The following is a 23,343-nucleotide window of genomic DNA, read 5'->3' as shown; positions in this document are numbered from 1 at the left end:
AATATCAGATAATAGATGAAATGCAGTTTGTCATTTACCCCATTGGTTTCAGGGGCACACTGTGCTCAAAGCTGTTTCAATGGAATGAGTCACTCCTTGCAGAATCCACCACAGCTCAAGTTTAATCAGGCTTACAACAGCTTAGGAGAAAGCATAGCTATGTCCTCCCATAAAAGATGGGCCAGCTGAGGTAGCAAAGCATTAGAGGAAGAGCTATGGGTTACATTGATAAGGAGAGAACCGGGGAATGGCACTCATGGAAGTCGGGGGTAGGGGGAGGTATACCCAGGGGAGAGGGAAGTAAATCCTGTTGAGCAGCCCATAGAGATCTCATGATTAGGGAAAGAGGTGGTCACTCTTTGGTCACTGAAGTCCAAGGCTCATGGATCCAACATGTGACAAGGCTCAGAGACCACTTTCTGCTGCTACTGCTTACTGCCAGGCTCCTTGTCACTGTCTTCCCCCAGAGGAAATTCCCTTGTGGGCTTCTGAGTTGCACATATCCGGGTCTCCATGGGGCAGTCCTGGCTCAGAATTGCCTGAAGCAAGAGTCAGGAAGAGAAATTACTGCATATATTTTACCAGTCTCCCAGTTCCCTTCCCTCACTAGCTTACTCAAGTCTAGTATTGTTCGGGAAAGAGTCAAGAAATGGGGTAGGATTCTTTTTCTGCTTCGTTTACAGGCACAGGCCTCCCAAGGCACCTAGGTGTAGCAACTCTAGTCAAGAGAAATATCTGGAATGCTTTTAATTGAATCTTAACAGTGGTAATACAAACTATAGCAGGGAGTCAGCTGAAACTGGAACTATCCCCTATCAGACCCCTCTGTCTTCTTCCATCCCTTTGAGCAGCCCCCATATCCATCACTAAGCACCCTTAGGGTGCTCACGCTGCAATAAAAAGAAAGTATCTTATTAACTAAAATCATATGTTGTGGTTCTCTTCCCTGGGTTTTGTACTTTAAATGATGACCTGGTAAAGATAATGGCAGACCAAAAAAAAAAAAAAAAAAAAAAAAAAAAAAAATATATATATATATATATATATATAATGGCAGACATGAATTAATGAATTAATGAATGAATTAGCCTGGTGGAATTTTGCCTTCTTTGCGGAAATAATTTGGTAACTCATATTTTGCTAGTAACTAAAGTACAGGATGCTTTTGATGGCCCCCGCACCTAAGGTTCTCATTGTTCTTCTTTACTTAGGACCCTTTTTAACCACCCGATGTAAGAAGCAAAGTGGTTATATAGAAAAGGGAAAATAAGGAAGAAAACAAAGGAAACATAAAGGTGAAAATTAGATCAGAAAACATGGCAAAGCAGAAAAACACTCAAAGAGGGAGGAAATGGCATAGGATAAAAACAATGTGAGAGAGATATGGAAAAAAAAAAACCCAGATTATTATTTTTTTAGCAGCAGTCAGAGCCCCTTACCAGCTTTTCCTCCTTGGCTGGGGGGCTTCTCAGGTAGTAACAGAGAGGAGCATACATGATGTTGATGACCCCAATGATGACCATAAGCCAGGGGAAGCCAATGGCATGCACAATGGCTCCCCCGGTGGATGGGCCTGTGAGGAATAAACCAAATTTACCAGTGTTTATTGAGCCTTGATCACATAGAAGACACCATGCAAGGGGCAATAGGTGACCCAGAGGATGTCCTGAAGTCAAATATCTCCAGAACCTTAGGAGAATCAGCCTTCTGACTCTATTTCCAGTTGGTAAACAGTAAACAAGAGAAAATGGAAACCAGGTCCTGGGTGCTCCCTTCTCCCCTGCCAACATACCTATAGCAAAACCCATACAAAAAGCTACATCAGCTATGGCATAGACACTCCCATACACCGAGGTATGACGCAGGTCCACCAGGTGTCCCATGATGGGCATCACAGAGGAATCCACCATACCTGTAGCCAGAGGAAACAGGACACTGTCAGCTCTACTCACAGTCCCTTCCCTTTTTGTGGCATCTTTCCTTCTTATTCTCCTTTAGTCTTTTTGCCTGCTATCCTCCCACTCAGCACTGACACCTATTCCTGGTAGGAGTTAGAAGTCCACATCTTTGCCAGCTGCCCTCCTGCTCCTTCTGTCTTTTCATATACCTCCTCTTATCTGACCCAAAGCCAAAATTCAGGAGGTTCTTATCTCCTTTAAAAGTACTCTTACCTATGGAAAAGCCAAGTCCTGCATTGGGGCCAATGAGACCAAAAATATTATAAGCCAGAGGAACCTGCAACAGGGAAGGGAGAAGAGTTCATCAGGAGTCCAGCTGAATCACCACAGAAACAAAGCGTTTTCATATGGAATGCATTTATTAGCCATGTGCTGTGTACCACATGTATTATCTATCTGGATTCTCACATCTCCTTATGAAGAAGAATCTTTACCTCCAATTTAAAGATATGAAAGTTAGATTGGTGCCATTTGGATTAAACATCCTATCCAAAGTTAAGATCTAATAAGTGGCAAGATTAAGTCTAAACCTCAAATTTGACTCCATTATACTATAACAATGCTTGAGCTTCTGTTGAATGAGCCCTCCCCCTACTTTAACCACCGCCCACCCCCCCACCCCAGACATACATTTCTGTCCTCACTATTCATTGAATAGTGTTTCCTCCCTTTTCTATTAGGAACATTCAAAGGTTTTAGTTAAATTCTAACTTGGTAGCCACTGGAGGAAGACAAAATACACCACCAACAAATTACCCATAATCTAGAGGGGCAGGTGGCATGTTTGGGGTGCTATATCAGCAAGCTTGTGAAACTCATTATTCTGCCTTACCAGTGCTCCACTGAGAGCCTTCCTTTCCTCTTTTGCTGATTCCTTCCCTCCCTCTCTCCTTGAGCATCTGTTACCTACACCTGCCCCAAAACATTTACCCCTCAGAGGTTTAAAATACCATTTAGATGTTAGTGGCTAAACACAATTTTAAGGATTATTCCCAAGGGGTATTTATATTTTACCAGCAGTTGTCTTAAGATTTACTGTGGGCTCACTATGTGTCAGACACTGTTGCTATTTATATGGACAGCCCTATGAAATGCTAACAGAATCCTCTCTACACAGATGGGGATACTGAACAAAAAGAGGTGACATATCTAGCTCAAGTCACACAAGCAGCAAGTGGAAAATCTGAGAATGAATGTGGAGCTCATGTTCCTGATCAGGACCTCCAGCCTTTCTTGAACACTGTATTCAGTGCTTTACAGCTCTAGTCTCATCTCCCTCAAGCCTAGGAGACAATTGTGCTGATGATTCCCATTATGGAGAGGAGAAAATGAAGGTTTAGAGAGCTTGAAGGGGGCTCTTGAAAATAGGAAAGTTCTTCTTTCTTTCTTTTTATACCAAATATTCTGGCACCAGAGCCTGCAACTCAGATGATGGTTCCCCTAGGGTCCTGTCATGGTGGGATGAATAAATTAAGTCATAAAAGTCATCACTCTGTTGGCCCCAGAAATAGATACCAACTTGGATAGTTTCATGTGCCCATACATAGGACCTCAGACCTCTGGCTACATCTGCCCCAATTACACTTCCTCCCTCCTTCCCTCCTCCTTTAATGGGATGCCTGATGGCATCTCTCCCAGTTCTCAATTCCTACCTATGCAGAAACAGTCCTTCCAACAATCATTGCCAAGTTAACCCTCCGTTTATTTTAAAGGAAAATGGTCTTTAAATGTCTCTCTGTCTCTCTCTCTCTCTCTCTCTCTCTCTCTCTCTCTCCCTCCTAGACTTATACTTACACAAAGCAAGCTGGTACCTATAACCATCATCCCAATCATGGAGCAGAGCCACCTGGAAGAAAAAAGCCATCAGCAAATATTGCTAAAGGGAGAAATTCCTACCACCCCTAATTCCAGGAATCCCTTAGGATGTGAGAAGATGAAGACATCTCTATATGACTTGTTTATAACCAGGTGAGAGATCTTTCCCTGTTTTTTCATTGCCCTCATCTATTCCAGGCTCCATATCTCTTTCCATAGTAGAAGCAGAGGAAGTGCAACGGAACATATTATTTCTTCCTCTAGAAGAGGAATCAACTTACTCAGAATGTACTTGCCCCTTGGTAGTAACCCTCAAACATAAATCATGCTACTCCCAGTTCACACTATATCTCCCCTATTCATATTTTTTCTGGTCTTCAAGATTCATCTCAAAAGCCACAGAAAATACCATACTTCTTTCCTTTTCTGACTTCCTATAGCAGGGGTTTTAAGAACTTATTTTTTAAATCTTTATGCTGAACTCCAAAGATAAAATTAAAGTTTTTCTCACTGTAGTTGAACAGAATCCATACTCATATTTTTAGCCCTCAACCTTTTACACTTGATGGCCTCTGAGGTCCCTCTAGAACTCTCTAGGGATCTATGGAACACAATCTGATAACCACTGCCCCCAAAGTACTGAGCTTTCTCATGACTGTTCTCTGTGGGGTTATTTTAGCACTTCAACTAGACAACAAACAACTGGAAATAAAGGTTATCCCTCACAACCAGCTCAGGGCCATCCTTTCTCTATATTGTCCTCACCAACTACCCACCCTCATCCTCCCTGTGGGAAGCTTTTATCTATGTGTACTTGTTCTAAACTTTAAATATCAGAGAAGCTGTTCATTATCCTAAGCTCAGGGACAACCTCAAAAGGTTCTCTCATCCTACATTCTTTTTATTCTCCACAGATTCCCAGGTTACATACCGACCCATCTTGTTTGCCAACACACCAAAGAGGTTGGTGCCAATGAGGTAGGACACACTGGCAGGCAAAAAAGCTAGACCTGTGGAAAGACAAAGGTCCTCATCTTAGGACATTCCCAGTTAACTATTATATAATTTATTTCCTACAAGACAGTTAAGTCTTCAAGGACCCCAAGCCACTTTGTTACCTATTACCTTCAAGGACCCCAAGCCACTTTGTTTTGTGGTTTGGAGATCCTTGTGCAAACCCAGAGAAGTTGACATAAGGCTCTCACCTCCATTTTCCTCAGGAGTAGGACTTTGTTTAGCTTTAATACAATGTGTTCCAAGCTCCCCACTTAAACTTCTTGAAGAATGGCTCTAATGAGCCATTTTCATGTATAAAATCCTTTTGATTATCAGCATAAGACCATCAGCATTAGAGAGAGAAATAAATATATCTTGGGACGTGAAATTCCTGCCTTGCTATTCACCTTTCTTTCTATTGCTCTGGTAATGATCTTGGGTATGTTACTAAATCTTTCTGAGCTTTGGTATATACATCTGGCAAAAACAAAGCTATGACTCTATCATACCAATTTACACTGAGAAGTAAATTGTATAATGTATGTAAAAGTATTTTGTAAACTGAAGCACCAGCTACATTGCTTTCTCTGACTGTAGAGCCAGGTGGTTTAGATCATGGGCTTTGGAGCCACACAGTTTTGGGTTCAAACTAGTTTCGCTACTTTTTAGCTCTGTGACTTTGGGCAACTTACCCTCTCTGAGTCTCATTCATTCATTCAGTTTACTTTTAATGAGCTTTTACTATGTCTCAAGTGTTCTAGGATTAGAGGGGGTAAATAAGATAGACAAAATCTTAGCTTTTGGAGAGTTTACATTCCAAGAGAGGGGAGCCAGAAAATAATAAACACACAAACAAATGAATGAAAAAAGATAATTTTGTAAAATGGTAAGTTCTGTGAAGAAAATTTAATGTGGTGACATGGAAGTGTGACCAGGAACAAAGCTAACTTCAGTTTGGGAGTTGAATGCTTTTTTGAGGAGATGACATTTAAACTGAGATTTGCGAATCAAAGCAGAGCATTCAAAGCAGGGGGGAAAAAGCACATCTAATGCAAATACCTTAAAGAAGAAACCATTTGTCTGTTACAGGAAAAAAAAAGGAAGTCTGTGTGGCTGAAACACAATGAGCAAAGTGAAGAGTGATAAAAAAATATAGGTCTATGGGGGAATGGGTTAAATGGGTAATGGGCATTAAGGAGGGCACTTTTCAGGATGAGCACTGGGTGTCATATGTAAGAGATGAATTACTGGCTTCTACTCCTGAAGCCAAGGCTACACTGTATGTTAACTAACTTGAATTTAAGTAAAAAAAAAAAAAAGAAAGAAAGAAAATGTAAGCCTAGAATTTGGGATTTATTCCAAGTGCAATGGGAAACTTTGGAGGGAAACAACATATTTTAATTTACATTTTTAAAAGTCCTCTGGTTGTGGTTAGAAGAATGGGATCACAGGACAAGCATGGAAGTCAGAAGATTATTTGTAGAACCCAAGAGGAAAGTGACAATGCTTCAGCTTAGAGGTCACAATAGAAAGAAGTGAATAAAATCAGAGGTGTTATGGTGGTAGAGTCAGTGGAATTTTCTGTCAGATTGGGCGTGGGCATAGTGGGAGTGAGGGAAAGAAAGAAATCAAGGATCACTCTTTTTTGTCTTAATTTGGTGTACTACTTAATTTTGTCTTACTTAATTTGGTAGAGGAAGAGCTTGGGGGAAAAAACATGAAAGGTTTGAAATGTGTATTAAATATCCAACTGGAGATGTCAGGATGTGAGCATACAAGTCTAGACTTCCAAGGACAGATCCTAAGCACAGATATAATGTTTGACTCATTGGTTTATACATGGTTCTTAAAGCCATAGGGAGGGCTGGGATCACCTCTGAAATATCAGATAGAGAAGAATAGAAATCCAAGGTCTGAACCTTCAGGGACTCTTAACTTTAAAAGTTAGCAAAAGAAGAGGAGCTAACAAAGGTAATAAGAAGTAGCCAAAGAAGTGGTTGAGAAGGGATGGAATGCAGAAAAAGAAGAAGTAGAAGAAGAAAGAAGAGGAAGAGAAGGAGAAGAAGGAAGAGGAGGAGAAGGAAGAAGATAAAAGAAAAAAAGGAGGTGGAAGAGGGAGTTGAGCGAGGGAGGAGGAGAAGAAAGAGGTGGAGATGGGGGGAGGAGGAAGAAGAAGAAAAAGTAGTAATAGTGGTGCTGGGGGCAGGTGGGGGTGGGGTGGTGATGGTGGTGATAGTGGTGGTGGTAGTAGTAGTAGTATTAGTTGTTGTGGTTGTAGAAATAGCAGCAGTAGAAGTAGCTTGGCCTCTGAAGGAGTTGGGATGCTTCAACCATAAAGAGAAGGCAACGAATGTGGGTACAAGTGCAGGGAATATGTGAGTTCCTATCTCATTGCTTCTATTTTCTCAATGACTAGGAGATGAGAAGGATGAAGGTAAAGGAATCAGGGTACAGAGGAAGTTTGAATGGATAAGTGTAAAATTATCATTTCAGAAAGTTGGAAGGAGAACAAAACTGGGGACTTAGAAAAATGTTGTTGGGTAATATGAAAACCTACTTCAATTTTTGTAAAGTAACTCCACAACCAGCAGTGAGCCCAATGCGGGGCTTGAACTCATGACCCTGAGCTGAGATCAAGAGTCAGACACTTAACCAACTGAATAACCCAGGTGCTCCTATGAAAACCTACTTTAGATTTGTAGCCATAAATATAAGGTTAAACTGAGAGCCTAGTTGTGTGTTTTCCTACAGCCCCAATCCACTACTCACGTGCAGACAAGGAGTGGGAAAACAGATTGGCTTAACCAGAATTAATGCTGTGCCAGCTGACAACCCTAGAGGGAGAGCAAGGCAAAGGAATTAGCAATGCTTTCAAAAGAGTAACATCATGATGGAATCCAAGCTGAGTAAATGAATAAGTGAGGATATGAGAAATGATGGAAATAGGAAAAGAATTGAGGCCAATGGATTGGTGAGCTTAGAGTAGCCAAAATTTGTTGATATGGAGATATTAGAATACCTGAGCAGGGAATATGTAAGTTGATAACCTGAAAGCTTGGAATTGAAATTTCAAAGGTGATACAATTAAAGGTTTGATTGGTTGAGGTGGAGAGGAGAAAGAAAAATTGCAAAAGATTATTGTAAGAAAGTAGATTAAGGAATAGGCCAAGATGTTGGTAAAGTTCTCCACCTGGATATTGAAGCCACCAAAAGTGGCTATAGGTGTAAAGGATAAAAGAATATGAACCAGGTATTGACAACTTTAATGAACGAGAATGGGTAAGTAAGGGGTCAATAGGTGATTGCAATGAAGAGAGGTAGAGGGGGGTATAATATGATGACATGATCTTCAAGAGTGTTTGGGTCTTTGAAGGAGAATTAAGAAGAAATGATCCAGCAGCAGCAAAAGTAAGCAAAGTCTAGAGGAATGTGGACTTCCATCAAGAGGGCTGGGAAAGGGTGTTCTCAGGAAACATTAGGGTTTCAGGCCAAGAGAAGATGAAGGAAGTGTTTGGAGAAGAAGATGAAGGCACGGGGACACATGTCAATGACAGGAGGTTCTACAAAGCCAGGGAGTTTTTGGAGGGGAAAATAGGAAATTGTGTAAAGATTAAGAAATTTTTTTTTTTTTTAATTCAAGTTAGTTAACATACAATGTAGTCTTGGCTTCAGGAGTAGAACCCAGTGATTCATCTCTTATATATGACATCCAGTGCTCATCCCAAAAAATGCCCTCCATACTGCCCATATGAAATATGGCGTTAATAATAATTCCTACCAGATGGGCTGGTTGTGAGCTTTGAGATAATGTATGCCAACCATTTTTCACAGTGTCTGGGACACAATAAGTGCCCTCAGAGCACCAGCCTTAACTGTTAACATCATAACCAGTGAGTAGCAGGATCAGGACTTGAACCCAGGCCTTCTCCTTCCGACTTCCTGTGTCTCCACTACCCATACCAGTGGTGTGAGAGCACAGATGGCTCTGGCATAAGGGACTGTAGAGAATGCAGTGTGAATTTCTTCAAGTCTCACTAGCCTCTCTATGCCTTTCTGTAGCTATATGAAGCAGTGTTGCCTGATGAAAACTGTCATGATGATTACAATTAAACCCAAAGTACAACAATTCACCAGTTATTGGTCAATGGCTTGTTTGACTTTAATATTCTCTTCAATGGGCTGAAAGTGAAGCATATCTTAGTGTATTTGTCTATTTGTACAGGGCATCAAAACTGTACCCAGTTGTTTATTTGTAATTGCTTTTAAAAATTTAAAAGTATACCTACTCCATTTTTTACCTGAGATCTGGAAATGAGCATCTCTAAGAAGCCCACTAGCCACTTAAATACATCTCCTTAATATTGCTTTGAATGACATGGAATTTTCTAAATGAGATTTTCCTCAACTAACGTGGCTTGTTCTTTAGGATCTGGGTATAGGTTGCATTTCAATAGTATTTTGTGCAAAATAGGTGTTACAAACTATATGTCTACAGACAAACATATATTTTTCACAGCATATCTTCAAAGGAGCAGGAAATTACACATATCTGTGACTGTTTAAATAATTTCTAGAAAAATAATGATGAAAATAATAATTTTTATTTGCTGAGTATAACTATCCTGTATTCTTGTACTATGCTAATCCCTTTAGAATACATAGATATATTTAATCCTGAAAACATCTCCCTTTTTACAAATGGAAAAAAAAAGTGGTGTGAAGTGGTATGAAGAGGTTAAATAACTTATCCAAGGTCACAACCAGTAAGTAATCAGGATTCAAAGCCAAGTGGGCCTATTTCCAAAGCCTGTGCTGTTTCCTCCACTTAGAGTGCTGGGTCACTTAAAAAGTGTCCAGTCACAGACTACAAAGCACCCTCAAAACTGCTGTCTCCAACTCCTAACAACCATGAGAGGTTGTCTCCATTTAGTGCAATATTTTTCAGTGTGGTCACTGATACCACATCAGCATCACCAGGAAACTTATGAAAATGCAAACTTGATTCTGTCGAATTTCTGGGTGGGGCCCAACACTCAGAATTTTAACAAGCTTTTCAGATGATGTGAGACTTTTTGAAGCTAGACTTACAGATGCAGATAGCATTGAGGAAAGTTGTAAAGGATGGTGGGAGACAAAGCCTTATTGGTGTTTTGACTTACTCTCCAGAGGGCTTTCTGCTGCAGCCTCACCTCCATAAGGGACTGTGTGGAATCAGCCCAGTGAATTTCTTTTGGTGTCACTAGCCTCTCTATGCCTTTCTGTACCTAGAGGAAATAGTGGTCCCTAAAAGAAACTGTCATGACAATTACAGTTAAACCCAAAGTCAACAATTCAGCAGTTATTGAAGGCTGGTTCACTTTTCTCTCCTATAGGGTGAAGAAAGGCTGAAGAGGAGTTGTTCTGAGCTGTATTTGCCCATGTGCACCAAGAGCCTGAGCCAGCAGAGCCTTGGAGCAGAGGATGCTTTTCTATTACAAGCACCAATTCAATTAATTGTCATGGTCAGAGGTAGTCGCAGCCCAGAAAAATTCAATTTGAGGCTAGGAGTGCAGCTTGGAGCCTTGCTTAGAATTGTCCCCTAAAAAATTAGATATAGTACTTTTTATTGTATACTGAATTTTATCAAATTCATATCAACTTCCCCTCTGGTCCCATAAGCTTCTCCTCTCTACAGTGACTGAATGACATGTAGCCTTCTATGTTCCCTTTTCTTAGGCTTCCTGAACCTAAGCTCATCTAAGCTCAGATGAGTCATGAGTACCTCTCACCATGAATCAGAGGAGGCTAGAGGCCTTTCTCACAGAACAACATACTCCATAAACACCTTGTTAGAGGTAAAAAGATAGCAAAAGGGTAATCTAGGGGAAGGGGAGTTGAAGAGAGAAAAGTGTGGATGTTAATGGTGGTGCATATTAATATTCCACAGGTGCAAAGCATTTCCACAAATTATAACATGTATTCCTCATATTACCCTTTGAGCTAGACAGTATTCTGATGCCCTCTTCAGAGATGAAAAAAAATATTCTCAGAAAATTGATGTGGTTTGCATAAGTTTGCATAGCCAATCAATGGAGCTGAAATGAAAACCGAGGTCTTTTGACTAAAAATTATTGATCATTCTATGACTTAGCTGGGCATGTTGACTCTCCATAGCCCCTCTCAATCCCTCCCACCCCGCCCATCTCAGGATGCTTCTTGGAGGTACTGCCTGGCCACTCAGGCTCAATTTATAAGTATGGAAAGAGAAAATACAAATGAAAAAAAAAAAAAAAAAAAGAAAAGTGGTGACAAAGGAAGCACATTGTGACCCTGAAGACCTGGACCTGATAATGCTTCTCAATTACCTGAGAAATGGCCATGGCACACACCTCTGGCCAAGCCCAAGTTGGGGAATAAGGTCACTTACCTAACTGCCACTCAGGGGAACACATGGTCTGCATCATCCAGATGGGCAGTGTGGGCTCCAGCATGGCCACTCCCATGTTAGCAAAGCAGAGGGAGCCTGGAGAGACATTTCTGTGAGCCCCCATGGCTACCCTGAAGCCCAGACTCTTCCTATCCCAAAGGGAGGCATTGTCAGCTTACCTGCAGCCACCAGGATATAAGGGTCTTTGAGAAGTGTAAGAAGTGGAGTCCCCTTGGCACTCTGAGAACATGCACAACAAAAAAACATCCATTTGTACAGTGTACATCTCTCCTATTTTCATATAATCTGAGAATATGCAGACAGGACCTTAGAGACCATCTATGTCAGCTATGTTACAAGATGGTCAGCTATGACCATCTATGTTACTGAAGAGAGCAGACACACAAGTTAAAGGAGATAAAGTGACTTGTCCAATGTCACAGAGTCACCTGGCAGTTTACCTCCTGTATATAAGACAGACAATGTAGTAGTCATAAAGAGTAGGACAACATATTCCATACATGATTCCGGCCTTCAAATGATCATCAACCAGATGAGAGTGGATTGTCAGCAAGGCCAGCTTTGGACAATGGATATCTGGACTTCTGGTCTTGGGCCTTACCACTAGATCTCACTGGCATTAATGTTTGTCCTGGGAGAACCACAGGCAAAGTACTGAATCCTAAAGGTGAACACAGAGGTGATAACTTAGAAAGCTTCTCAAGCATTCTGAATGCTTTATTCTAACCATTTTAAGCCATACTAGACAAGTATAGCAGAAAGTGTTTGAATATCTAGATTAAAATGTGAGCCTATGGACACCTGGGTGGCTCAGCCTGTTAAGCGTCCAACTCTTGGCTTTAGCTCAGGTCATGGCTTTGTGGTTCTTGAGTTTGAGCCCTGCGTTAGACTCCACACTGATGTGCAGAGCCTGCTTGGGATTCTCTCTCCCCCTCTCTCTCTGCCCCTCCTCTGCTCATGCTCTCTCTATATACCAAAATAAACTTTAAAAAATAAAAATAAAAATAAAATATAAGTTCTAAATATTCAGTTCTAACTTCTGTCTACCCCCAGCAAATTTTTATTCCAGCTAAACTCAATCATTCCATCTTCTTCCCATTCATTCAGTGGGTTATTTTTGCCTAACTAACTTCGTGGTTATTTTTGCCTAAACTATCTTCCTTCTCTCTACAGGTCCAAATCGTCCCAATTCTACCCTTCTTCATAGTCAATCTTAAATAGCTCCTTCTTTTCCACAGTATTCCATGACTCAGTAGCTGGAGCTTCTCCCACTTTCAAACTTCCTGAATTCTGTGCCTTAATCCATGGTGCTAACTACATCTTATCTTGTAATAGAATGAATAGTTTTGGTATGATAATCATCTGTGCATACACACTAGGGTGGATTGAAATATTCAGAGATATTAAAACTAAACATATAATTCAAATTAAAGAGACAAATCTAAATCATAAAATACACATAAAGAAGTCCAATAAGCCCTTTGGCCCAAAAATTCCACCTCTAGAAATTTATTCTATAGATTACTTCCAATGTAATAAAATGTATATACATAAAGTTATTAATTGTAGCACTATTTATAATTGCAAAGTACTAGAAACTACCTAAATGTTCAAATCTATGAGATTGAATAAAATATGGTACATGCACAATGGCATTTCATACAGCCAGAAAATAATAATTGAATTTTTTGCATATCTGTAACATTACCATCTAAGTCAAAATTATTGAAAAAGATATTAAAGGAAAATAATTTCTCCTCTCACAACACTTTTGACACTGAATGTGGGAACTTTCACCAAGCAATTCTTCAGTTCTTTGTGGGCACCAATTGGTTGTCCTAGAATGTAATTCAATTCTGACACTAAGTACTTGGAGTTAGCACACACCCCACAGATTAACAACTTGGTCCCGCAAGACTGCCCCCACTTCAGATCCCAATTGCAAGTAGTGTGTTCCCATATTACCCACACTTCTGTCTGATGTGGCTATAAAATCAAGGTTTTTAGATCAAACTTTCCCACATTTTCTGTACTTACTTGTCTTTTATTCTATGTGGTTTAGTATGAATTTCTCAGAGCCATCTTTGGCTTGGGGTCAGACAAATACCAACTCTGATATTTAATTTTTTTTAACGTTTATTTTTGAGACAGAGAGAGACAGAGCATGAACAGGGGAGGGTCAGAGAGAGAGGGAGACACAGAATCGGAAGCAGGCTCCAGGCTCCGAGCTGTCAGCACAGAGCCCGACGCGGGGCTCGGACTCATGGACCGTGAGATCATGACCTGAGCCGAAGTCGGCCGCTTAACCGACTGAGCCACCCAGGCGCCCCCCAACTCTGATATTTAATCATGATAGGATGATAGTGTGCAAAGATGCTCTTGGTGGAGAGATTGAACAGCATCTAAAGTCTTCTCTAGCTCTGAGGTGTTATAACCATGAATTCACAGGTCCCAATGTCATTCCCTCTTGTTCTGAGTTCATATATATAAATTCTGTAATGTTTCTTTAATTTTTCATAAGGTCCTTCCTCCATCTTTGTCCAACATCAAACCAGACGCCCTCACCATCCCCAACATTACCCTAAATATGGACCTATCTTGGAATCCAGATATAGTTCTCACTTTCCATCACTCCACTCTTCTTCACCTTTCTTCTTATGGTTTGACAGGGATGATCTAGGGGAGACTGGGTCTTAGCACTTAACCATCTATATATCCCTTGGCAATGGAGCTTGGTGCCCTCTTACCTCAGGAGAGACTTTGGAAGGCTGTAGGATACACAGCTGGAGTGCTAAGAAAGAAAGAGGCAGAGAAAGAGACAGTTTAGTTTGTCCACTGATTATTTGGAAACTCCAGTAACAGCCATAATTCTATTGCTATTATCACCCTATCATGTAGAGATCTAACTCTCTGAATTTCTTCCTTCTTTCCAAGAATGGGGCAGTCCTTGATTTTTCAAGTATGTCAAGACTGACACCATAGCAGAGTACATTGCCAACCTGATTTAAGCTATCATCTGTCTGGTGATCTCTTATGGTGACTTACCTCCATTTAGTAGTGCCAGAAAGGCCAATATAAGGAAGGGTGAAGACCGCCCAACAAACACATACATCACACTTCCAAAAGGAGCTCCCACTGGAAAAGAAAAACAGATTTCAGAGGTAAGGGTCAATTCCTAGTTGGTGTGATTTGTCCACATATATCCAATGAGATTTACCAAAGCTCTACGAGGCACTGAGCTCCACATGAGGTTCTGGGGATTCAGAGATGAAGAAGACCTGGTTCCCAGGGGCTTACTTTCAAATAGAGAAAATGCATGTGATTGGGGTGGGGTGGGATGACCCAAATAATTAAAACATGGTGAAAAGTAAAGTTCAACAGGAAAGTTTCAATCTACAAAGTGCTGTGTAAACACAGTGCAGTGAGTTCAGGTGGCCACAAGGGCTTTGTCAAGTGGATAATACAGGTGGGGAAGAAGCATAAGTGAAGAACATTGAGGTGTCATAAAAAAGACTGTAGTTGGAGAAGAAATAGAATGAAGTCAGTTCAGTGTTCAGTCACTAGAATGTGAGTATTTGGGAGAGAAAGAGTAGAGGTGGGGAATGTTGATGCCAAATAGTCAAGTGCCCCGTATATCCAGATAAAGCATGTATTTGGCCTTGTGAGCTATGGAGAAACATGTTTTTTTAGCAGGGGAGAAATGCCACCAGCTCTGGGCATAGGACATTTTTTCTGGTGGCAACTTGGGGGAAGAAAGGAAGGTGAACGAGATCAGGCAGTAGGCTGGTTCCAACTGAGATGTGATGAGGAACCAACCTTGAGGAAGTAGCTATACAGAATATACTGGGCTTATCCATTTGAGAGTGAGAAGTGATAAAGGAGACCAAGATGAACCAAAATTTTAGCTTGGGTGGGAAAATGGATATTAACAAAGAACAGGGTTTTTGTTCCCTCTTCTCCCATGGTTTTGGTGGGAGGTGGGGTATGGACCAGGGAACAGACCTTTGGTGTTTTTCCCTCAATTAGATTGCAAGGAGGGGAGAAACCATGTGTGAGGCTTCTTACCCATATCCCCTCTGTCCTAACATTGTGCTTGGCATGAAATAAGTGCTCCGTAAAATATTTGACTTGTTGGACTAGTCAAATGAATCGTATGAGAGATGAACCTCAAAGGAAGTATGTTACAGCTTGGGTTTTTAGGCCAGAAAATGTGAGTCTATATCCTGGCTCTGGCATTTTCTGTATGTGTAATCTTGGATGGTTGCTTAAACTTTTTAGTTCTCATCTGTATAATGAAGACAATAATTCCTCCTTTATAGTGGTGTGATGACTAAGAGAGATTATGTCTGCAATATATTTAGCACAAAATCTGTCAAGGAGCTCCTTTCATTTTGAGAGCACTAGCCATGTGTGGAAATTGAAGTGAGACAGTGGCTGCTAACATGGGTTTCTGGACCATTCCCAGGCCCTCATGGGCTATTAAGCTTCTTAAGGGGAAAGAGACTTTGCCTTTTTTGGGAAACATTTCAGAAGGACTCCACATGTAATTGGAAAGAAAAGGGAAAAAAAAATACTGTCTTCCTTGAACTTAGAAACACCTGCCTCCTGGATCCATCTTCAAAGAGTATGCACTACCCTACCCTCTGAACCTAGATTTGGGTCCAGGTTATGCTTACTCAGCACTCCCAAAGCCAGGCCCCCCAAGGCAATTCCCATGGCATGCCCTCTCTCATAGTCATCAGTGTAGACACTTGCCAGCATCCCAAGACCTGAAAGAAGAGTTACATAATGGAGTTAGCATACAGGAGCCCTCTGTCTGCCTCTTTCACTGAATTCTTGGTCTATTAGTTCTTAGTCTTCTATCCCTATTATATCTTCAGGGATCATCTTACCTAGAGTTCCAGTTTGAGGGTTTTTATAAAACTTAATGCATAGTACTTTATAAATACTGTCCTCACTGGTCCCCCAAACTCTCACATCGCTGTCTCCTTCTGCTCACAATATTGTTGGAAGTGTAAAAGTCTCTGGGAAGGGTAATACAGAATACCACTGTCCATTGATTCTGCATTTCATTGCATTTTATCATTCCCTATCTTATTTTCCTGAAGGAATGTATATGAAGTAGGTCAAAAAAGGAAAAAATCTATAAACACAGAACACTATTCTATTCAATGGAGGTGCTCAAGGAAGACATAAACAGAGTATCTGGAAGACAGCATGGGTTGGGCTTTCATGTCAGTTGTTCATGTGAAAAATGGCATAAAATATCTACTTCATAGGATTACATTAAATGTTGTATTTGATGATACTTTTCAAAGTGTGATAGGGTTACTGGTAGTATTCACATTATTCTTCCTATAAAATGTTAAGAGGGGGACAGAGAAAAGACCATAGAGTAGCATTAAATACAAACCTGGCCTACTGCATGGTCTTACTGAACTTACTTGGACCTAAGATGGCTGTATCCAAATATTATCAGAGGAAGTTGTGTCAGGCTTAGGTGTTTATAACACTGCCAATAACTACAATTATATTGTTTTTGTTTATTCTTTTAATGTTTATTTATTTTATTTTTGAGAGGAGGGGGAGGTGGGGGGGGGGGCGGGTTGGGAATAGAGAATCCCAAGAAGGCTCCACGTTGTCAGCATGGAACCTGATGCAGGGCTTGATACTACAACTGTGAGATCATGACCTGAGCCAGAATCAAGAGTTGGACACTTAACTAATTGAGTCACCCAGATGCCCCCAATTGTCTTGTTTTTGAATCATAATTTCTTCCTACTAGGATACTTTCTTATCTATTCATATAAATCTTATAGGGTCTGAAGATGGTAAGAGATGTATGGGTGTGTGTGTTGGGTGTGTGTGTGTGTGTGCATAAGATGTCAGTATTACCTGCAACAGAAGAAAATGAGGATCCAATGCCTTGAAGGGTTCGAGCCACAAAAAGTAGGGTATAGGTACCAGAAAAAGCAAACACTGAGTAAAGAGAACAGCAAGAATGCTCCAGTTAGTAAATTGTCTTTATCCCTGGCCACCAGAAAATATGCCCATGATATTATAGATATAAGCCACTAGATATATGTTTTAATAAAGCATGATCACTGCTTTCTGTTTTTGGATTTGTCTTTCTAATCTCCCATGCCTTATTTAGGATTTAATTTTCATTGACATGAAAACTGAGAAACCACAGAAACATAAACCAATTCACCACACAGTGGATGGAAGGCTGGATTTCCACATTTCCTGTCCAAAGCTCAACATCCTGTCCATTGGAATCATGGCTGCCCAAAAACTTTAATGCCTTTAGATCCTACTTCTCAATCCTTTATATTCAACACCCACATTTGACCTTTGCCATTGTTGGGCTCCATTGGGTCATCTAAAGTGAGAGGACAAAAGCTATGTGTAATTGAAGGACCATTGGCATTGGGTAGAAAATAATATCTTGTGATCCAATCAGGTATTTCCTCTTATTTTACCTGGAAGATCTTTTAACCAAATCAAATCAGTGAGTATGTGTTAAGTAATACCAAACACACAGCTATCATATACAGACTCTGTAGCAGATGTGAAATAAAGAAAACATCCAGTTCATGCCCTTTAAGAGGTTCAGCCTACTCAAGACTAGCATACAAAAAACTGAGTACCAAATAGAAATACATTATCAAAAACTAAATTACAGGGTGTTGGTAGTAAGCTTGGTAAATCTAGACATGTCTCACCTCCATTTCAGGACAATGTCCCTGAAAGAAAGAAGACTCTCTCCCAAAGTATTTGAATCAGCAGAATTTGAATCCATTTACCCTTTCATTACAGATGTGTTTGGTTGTTTGCTGTCTTATAATTTTCTCCCATTACTTCCTGACATGATCATAGTCTCTCAAACATGCATGGACTTGGTTTCTCTTTGCTGGCTTTCTAATGCCTTCTCCTAAGCTTTCTGATTTTCAGTCTGTTCAAGGTTGGCTATTCCTATTTTCTTTGAGAATGGAGTTACCAACTTGTTACAGTTTGCCAAAGACTTTGCATTCTGGAAGGCCCCTGAATCTCAGGCAAAATAGAATGGTTGATAACCCTATGTAGGAAAACCAAAACAATTTCTTTCTCACTTTGCCCCCAAACATGGTCTGCCATTTCACTCCTAATTACATTAAGCATAGGTCTCAGCTGGAGGCCCTTAAGGGTAATAATGGGCATCAGCAACCTCTTTTCAGTATTTAAAAAACCCTAAAGAGATGCCACATAAAATTCTGTAAAGAGCAAACATTTGCTAGAATTAGGCCAATTCAGTATAGCAACACTGGTTATAGCATGGAAACAATAATTATTATTTAATTGCAGAGAATCAAGCAAGGACCTTATACTAAAGAGTTTGGGATACTATAGCATTATCTTATTTTGCAGGGTGCTTGTTTTATCTCCCCAGACACACATCATAAACCTCTGGACTGGAACCATGTCATTTCATTCTTTAACTCCCCTCAATGGCTTTTGCCATCAAGACATAATATGTGTGCTCTACAAAGTTTTTTGGTGAGAATTATGGTCTCATTTGATAAAACAGAATCCTATTCATTTTTAATCTATTATGTGGCATGGACTGAGATTCTACAAGTTCAATAAACATTTCTAACTTGAATTTCCTCACTTTCTTTTATTTAGCTAGAATTTTCACAAGTAAGCTGCAGTCCTCAAAACTTCACACATCAAGCTTCTGCTCTTTGCAGCTTTCCAACCCTGAATGCAACAAATTCCTGTTAAGCATTGGTTGATAAGAGTTAAGCCCTATGCTGAAAGGGAAGAAAACTTGAAGAAAGGCAATAGAAAAAGCAGAAAAGTAACAAAAAGGTGGTAAGAAAAACAGGAGAGAGAAGGAAATAATGTTACTGGAAGCAGAGTAAGCAGAGGCAAGCTACCTTCTCCTGTATTAACCTCCCACCCCCCTTCATTCCTTCTTATTTTAATTCTCAGGGTCAATTTCCAGACATAATTTGTTCACTTACTATTTTTATTCCATCTCTATTTTATTAGAACATTTATATTATACTGGATAGACTGTCTTTATTTTTCTTTTTTTTTAAACAAAATTATTTCTCTAAACTATAACCTTTAATGTCTTTACTTGAAGGCAGTAGACTCTTTGGTATTATCCAGTTGCTATTGTCCAATTTAGATTCTTTGCTGGTGGCCCTTTACCTTTGTGTATCAAAATAATACAAACTTTCTCCAAATATGGGAGGTTTGTACTAAACTCATTCAAGGGACTACTGATACACACACACACACACACACACACACACACACACACACACACTATAGCCCACCTATTTAAAAAGTATTTACAATTTTCCCCAGCTGATGGAAGCAAAGTGTCTTTTCTTCTATAGCAGAATATACAAATTCCAAGTAGAATGATTTGCCACTACTGCTCTAGTCCCTATATCAAAAGCAGCAAAGTATTTAAATCAGTGTCAGGCTATTTAGATACTACCTAGCTAGCTTGACCCTACTCTCTTTATTGTAGTGCATGTGATAAAATCAAAGGTAATCAATGAATAAAATAAAAGATGAAGCAAATTACTTACTAACTGTGGAGAGAAACAGGATAACAAAGCCAACAAACATGGGGATGTGATATCCAATCCTAAAAGAGAATTAAAAAGAAAAAGATACAGTCCCAATAGGCATCCATATACTTGGACTATATATTTTTTTCTTATAATTGGGAATATAAATGCAGTTATTGAGTACCTGGAAAACATGTCTCTGAATGCAAGTTTAGAGATGAATATGACATATGAATGTGTATAAGCAAATAAACAAATATGCAAATTTACCCAGAGACCAGGGCCAAAATCTTTTTTTCCAGGAAGGATGCCCTAGTCAGAGTATATATCCCTTTGAAACATCAGGGTAATCCCAAACACTTCTAACAAACCAGTGTTCTAGATTGCAGTAGTCCTGCCTTTGAGATATGTTCCAGAGCACTGAAATAACATCAACAGTATACTTCTGACCATTGGTTCTTTTCTTGGTACTCAATAGTCAGTACATCATTAAGAAAATTTGAGCTCCATGGCATTTCATCAATACCATGTTATCCTTTGGGTAAACAGCTGACTCCCCAGAGATAGACAAGTGAGTTCTTTTCTTCCTCTAACTACCTTTATGATACCACAGCCCATCCTCTTGCTTCTGAGCCAGTGAGTACCATGTAGAGCACTGAACTTATTGAGATACCTGTTGATGAAAGGTCCCACGAATGGGTTGACCAGAAGTTGCATCAGAGCCTTTGAAGCAAACAGAACCCCAACCCGTATGTTCTCTTCCTCCAAAAACTCTGTGCCTTGCAAGCAGTTGTTTTGTTGTGCTGGGATGGCTTCAGTGACTAGAGGAGGGATGGTATCAGAAGTGCGATCTGTCCATGCTGTGCCACTGGGTGCACTTTCTTTAATAGCCATGGTGTCATTTCCAAAGAAGGAGAAGATTGTGGAAAAGGCACGAGGAGTAAGGACATGCTGGGAAACTGTGGTGGTGCCAAGGTGCAGAGGAGTGTTGATTTCTTTGAACTCTGTGGCATATAGGAAGTTGGGTACAATAGGCACTGAAAGTCAAGAAGGACAAGTGATGAGGGCTAAGGATACTTTTTAATGCTAATTGGTTCAAAGGCATTACTATAGGCTCTATATCATGCTCAGTGTGACATGATTTGAAGCCTACTAAAAGACTGCGCCATCCAAATTATCCTTTTAGATTAAGTAAATTCCAACTAACATAAAATTGGTCGCATTACTCCTGGATTCTGTATGGGCCAATCACCTACTCACTAACATTTATTTTTAATCACAAAATCATTATTTATGGAGTTTTCACAATTTTTCTCAAACATACATACAGAGAGTGGGGAAATTTTCAACTCACCAGATGCTCACTTTCATAGCTGAGGTTGAACAAGGCAAGCTTTGTCTTACTGTTTCAGCTTTCATACAGAGATGGCAAAGAATGGAGATGGTAGGGTCAGGGAAGTATAGTGCAAGAAGGTCTAGCTCTGGGATCAGTTGGACAGAGCTTGAACCCCAACTTAGCATCTATTAGTAGGGAAGTCACAGAACACTTCTGAACCTCATTTACCTTTTGTGTTTTTCAAGTCCACTCACTGCTAAATTTTAGCAGGGTGTGTGCTCCCTGCTGGAGCCCAGACCAAATTAACCCCCAGGGCAGAGACATCCAAACATACCCACTACAGTAAGTAGCATGTTGTCCAGGAGCAGAGCAACAAACACCACCACCAGTACCAGCTTCCGGGACTCTCTCCTCTCCTTTAGCAACTGCTGAGGAGCATCCCAAACTATCCTGAGCATGGTGAGAGCTGGGCTGAAGGTGTCTTCTCCAGTTTCTTATGGAAGGTCCTCTTACAGCTATAGGTCTTCTGCAGCCTTTACAGAAGAGGGGAGAAATCCTGCCCAGACAAGTGGAACTCACTATTAAAATAAAAAAGTGCAAATAGTTGCAGATACTAGGAAGGTATTTGAACCATTTCCATGCCTGTGTCTCTGTTCACTTATACATCTCAACAATTCTACTGGGTTCCTGGAATGCCTTATAAGAAAGCACTGCTTACCATCTTTTTATATCTGGAATTCTACCTAGCATATTTTTTTTCTTTTTTTCAAATTTTTATTTAAATTTTTATTTGAATTCTTTATATATATATATATATATACATATTTAAATATATAATATATTAAAAATATAAATATTATTTTATTTAAATTCTACTTAGTTGCACTAAATACAGTGCAATGTTGGTTTCAGGAGTACAATCCAGTGGTTCATCACTTACATACAACACCCAGTGCTCATCATAACAAGTGCCCTTCTTAATATCCATCATCCTTCTAGCTCATCCCCCACCCACCTCCTTCCATCAACTCTCAGTTTGTTCTCTATGAGAAAGAATCTGTTATGGTTCATCCCCCCTCCCTTTTTCCCCTTTCCCATATGTTCATCTTTTTTGTTTCTTAAATTCCACGGATGAGTGAAATCATGGTATTTGTCTTTCTCTGACTGACTTATTTCACTTAGCGTAATACTTTCTAGCCCCATCCATGTTGTTGCAAATGGCAAGATTTAATTCCTTTTTAAAAATTTTTTAGGTTTATTTATTTATTTTGAGGGAGAGACCACAAGCAGAGGAGAGACAGAGAGAGATGGAGAGAGAGAATCCCCAGCAGTCTCTGCACTACCAGTGCAACACCAGGGCAGAGCCTGATGCAGGGCTCGAACTCACAAACTGTGAGATCATGACCTGAGCCAAAGTCAAACGCTTAACCAAATGTCAAACTGAGCCACCCAGGTGCTCCAAGATTTCATTCTCTTTGAATTCTGTGTAATAATCCAGTGTGTGTGTGTGTGTGTGTGTGTGTGTGTGTGTGTGTGTAAGCGTGTGTGTATCACATCTTCTTTATCCATTTATCAGTTTATGGACATTTGGGCTCTTTCCATAGTTTGGCTACTATTGATAATGCTGCTATAAACATCAGGGTGCATGTGCCCCCTTTGAATCTGTATTTTTATATCCTTTGGATAAATACCTAGTACTGCAATTGCTGGATCATAGGGTAGTTCTGTTTTTAAATTTTGAGGAACTTCCATACTGTTTTCCAGAATGGCTGCACCAGTTTGCATTCCTGCCAAAAATGCAAGAGGGTTCCTCTTTCCCGATAGCCTCACAAACACCTATTGCTTCTTGTGTTATTAATTTTAGGCATTCTGATAGGTGTGAGGTGGTATCTCATCATGGTTTTGATTTGCATTTCCCTGATGATGAGTGACATTGAACATCTTTTCATGTGTCTGTTAGCTATCTGGATATCTTCTATGGAAAAATGTCTATTCATGTCTCTGCCCAATTTCTAATTGGATTTTTGTTTTTTGGGTGTTGAGTTTGAGAAGTTCTTTATAGATTTTGGATACTAACCCTTTATCACATATGTCATTTGCAAATATCCTCTCTCATTCCATAGGCTACCTTTTAGTTTTGTTGATTATTTCTTTTTGCTTTGCAGAAGCTTTTTATCTTAAGTTCCAGCAATTCATTTTTGCTTTTGTTTCCCTTGTCTCTGGAGACATGTCTAGTAAGCA

The 23,343-nt window shown here is 40.0% G+C and overlaps 1 protein-coding gene across 3 annotated transcripts; it reads right to left on the bottom strand.

The window, feature by feature from the left end:
- Window positions 1–425: 425 nt before the first annotated feature.
- Window positions 426–21,560, bottom strand: SLC18A1 (solute carrier family 18 member A1). Of its 3 annotated transcripts, XM_007093949.2 has the most exons (15): window positions 21,437–21,560; window positions 20,440–20,803; window positions 19,785–19,843; window positions 17,092–17,175; window positions 15,873–15,965; window positions 14,242–14,331; window positions 13,944–13,987; window positions 11,355–11,415; window positions 11,176–11,271; window positions 4,705–4,783; window positions 3,753–3,804; window positions 2,172–2,235; window positions 1,793–1,912; window positions 1,440–1,573; window positions 426–539 (listed from the first exon to the last, which is right to left on the bottom strand). In XM_007093949.2, the coding sequence occupies exons 1-15, from the start codon at window positions 21,558–21,560 to the stop codon at window positions 426–428; spliced, it is 1,578 nt and encodes a 525-aa protein (XP_007094011.2). The 3 variants fall into 3 exon arrangements, with proteins under 3 accessions (XP_007094011.2, XP_042838587.1, XP_042838588.1); XM_042982653.1 differs by lacking the exon at window positions 11,176–11,271; XM_042982654.1 differs by lacking the exon at window positions 1,440–1,573 and having other exon boundaries at window positions 451–539.
- Window positions 21,561–23,343: the final 1,783 nt, after the last annotated feature.

Source organism: Panthera tigris, chromosome B1 (genome assembly GCF_018350195.1).
Source record: "Panthera tigris isolate Pti1 chromosome B1, P.tigris_Pti1_mat1.1, whole genome shotgun sequence".
Taxonomy (NCBI): domain Eukaryota; kingdom Metazoa; phylum Chordata; class Mammalia; order Carnivora; family Felidae; genus Panthera; species Panthera tigris.
The sequence above is the reverse complement of the archived record's forward strand: the minus strand, read 5'-3'. Positions and strand labels throughout refer to the sequence as shown.

Bases quoted from the DNA above. Each gene is read 5' to 3' on its own strand.
- SLC18A1 (XM_007093949.2), bottom strand. From the start codon at position 21,560: ATGCTCAGGATAGTTTGGGATGCTCCTCAGCAGTTGCTAAAGGAGAGG. The intron at 13,988-14,241 runs GTAAGTCACCAT...TTTCTTTCTTAG, and splicing joins TCTGGCACTACTAAATGGAG to CACTCCAGCTGTGTATCCTA. The intron at 3,805-4,704 runs GTATGTAACCTG...TTTTTCTTCCAG, and splicing joins TTGGCAAACAAGATGGGTCG to GTGGCTCTGCTCCATGATTG.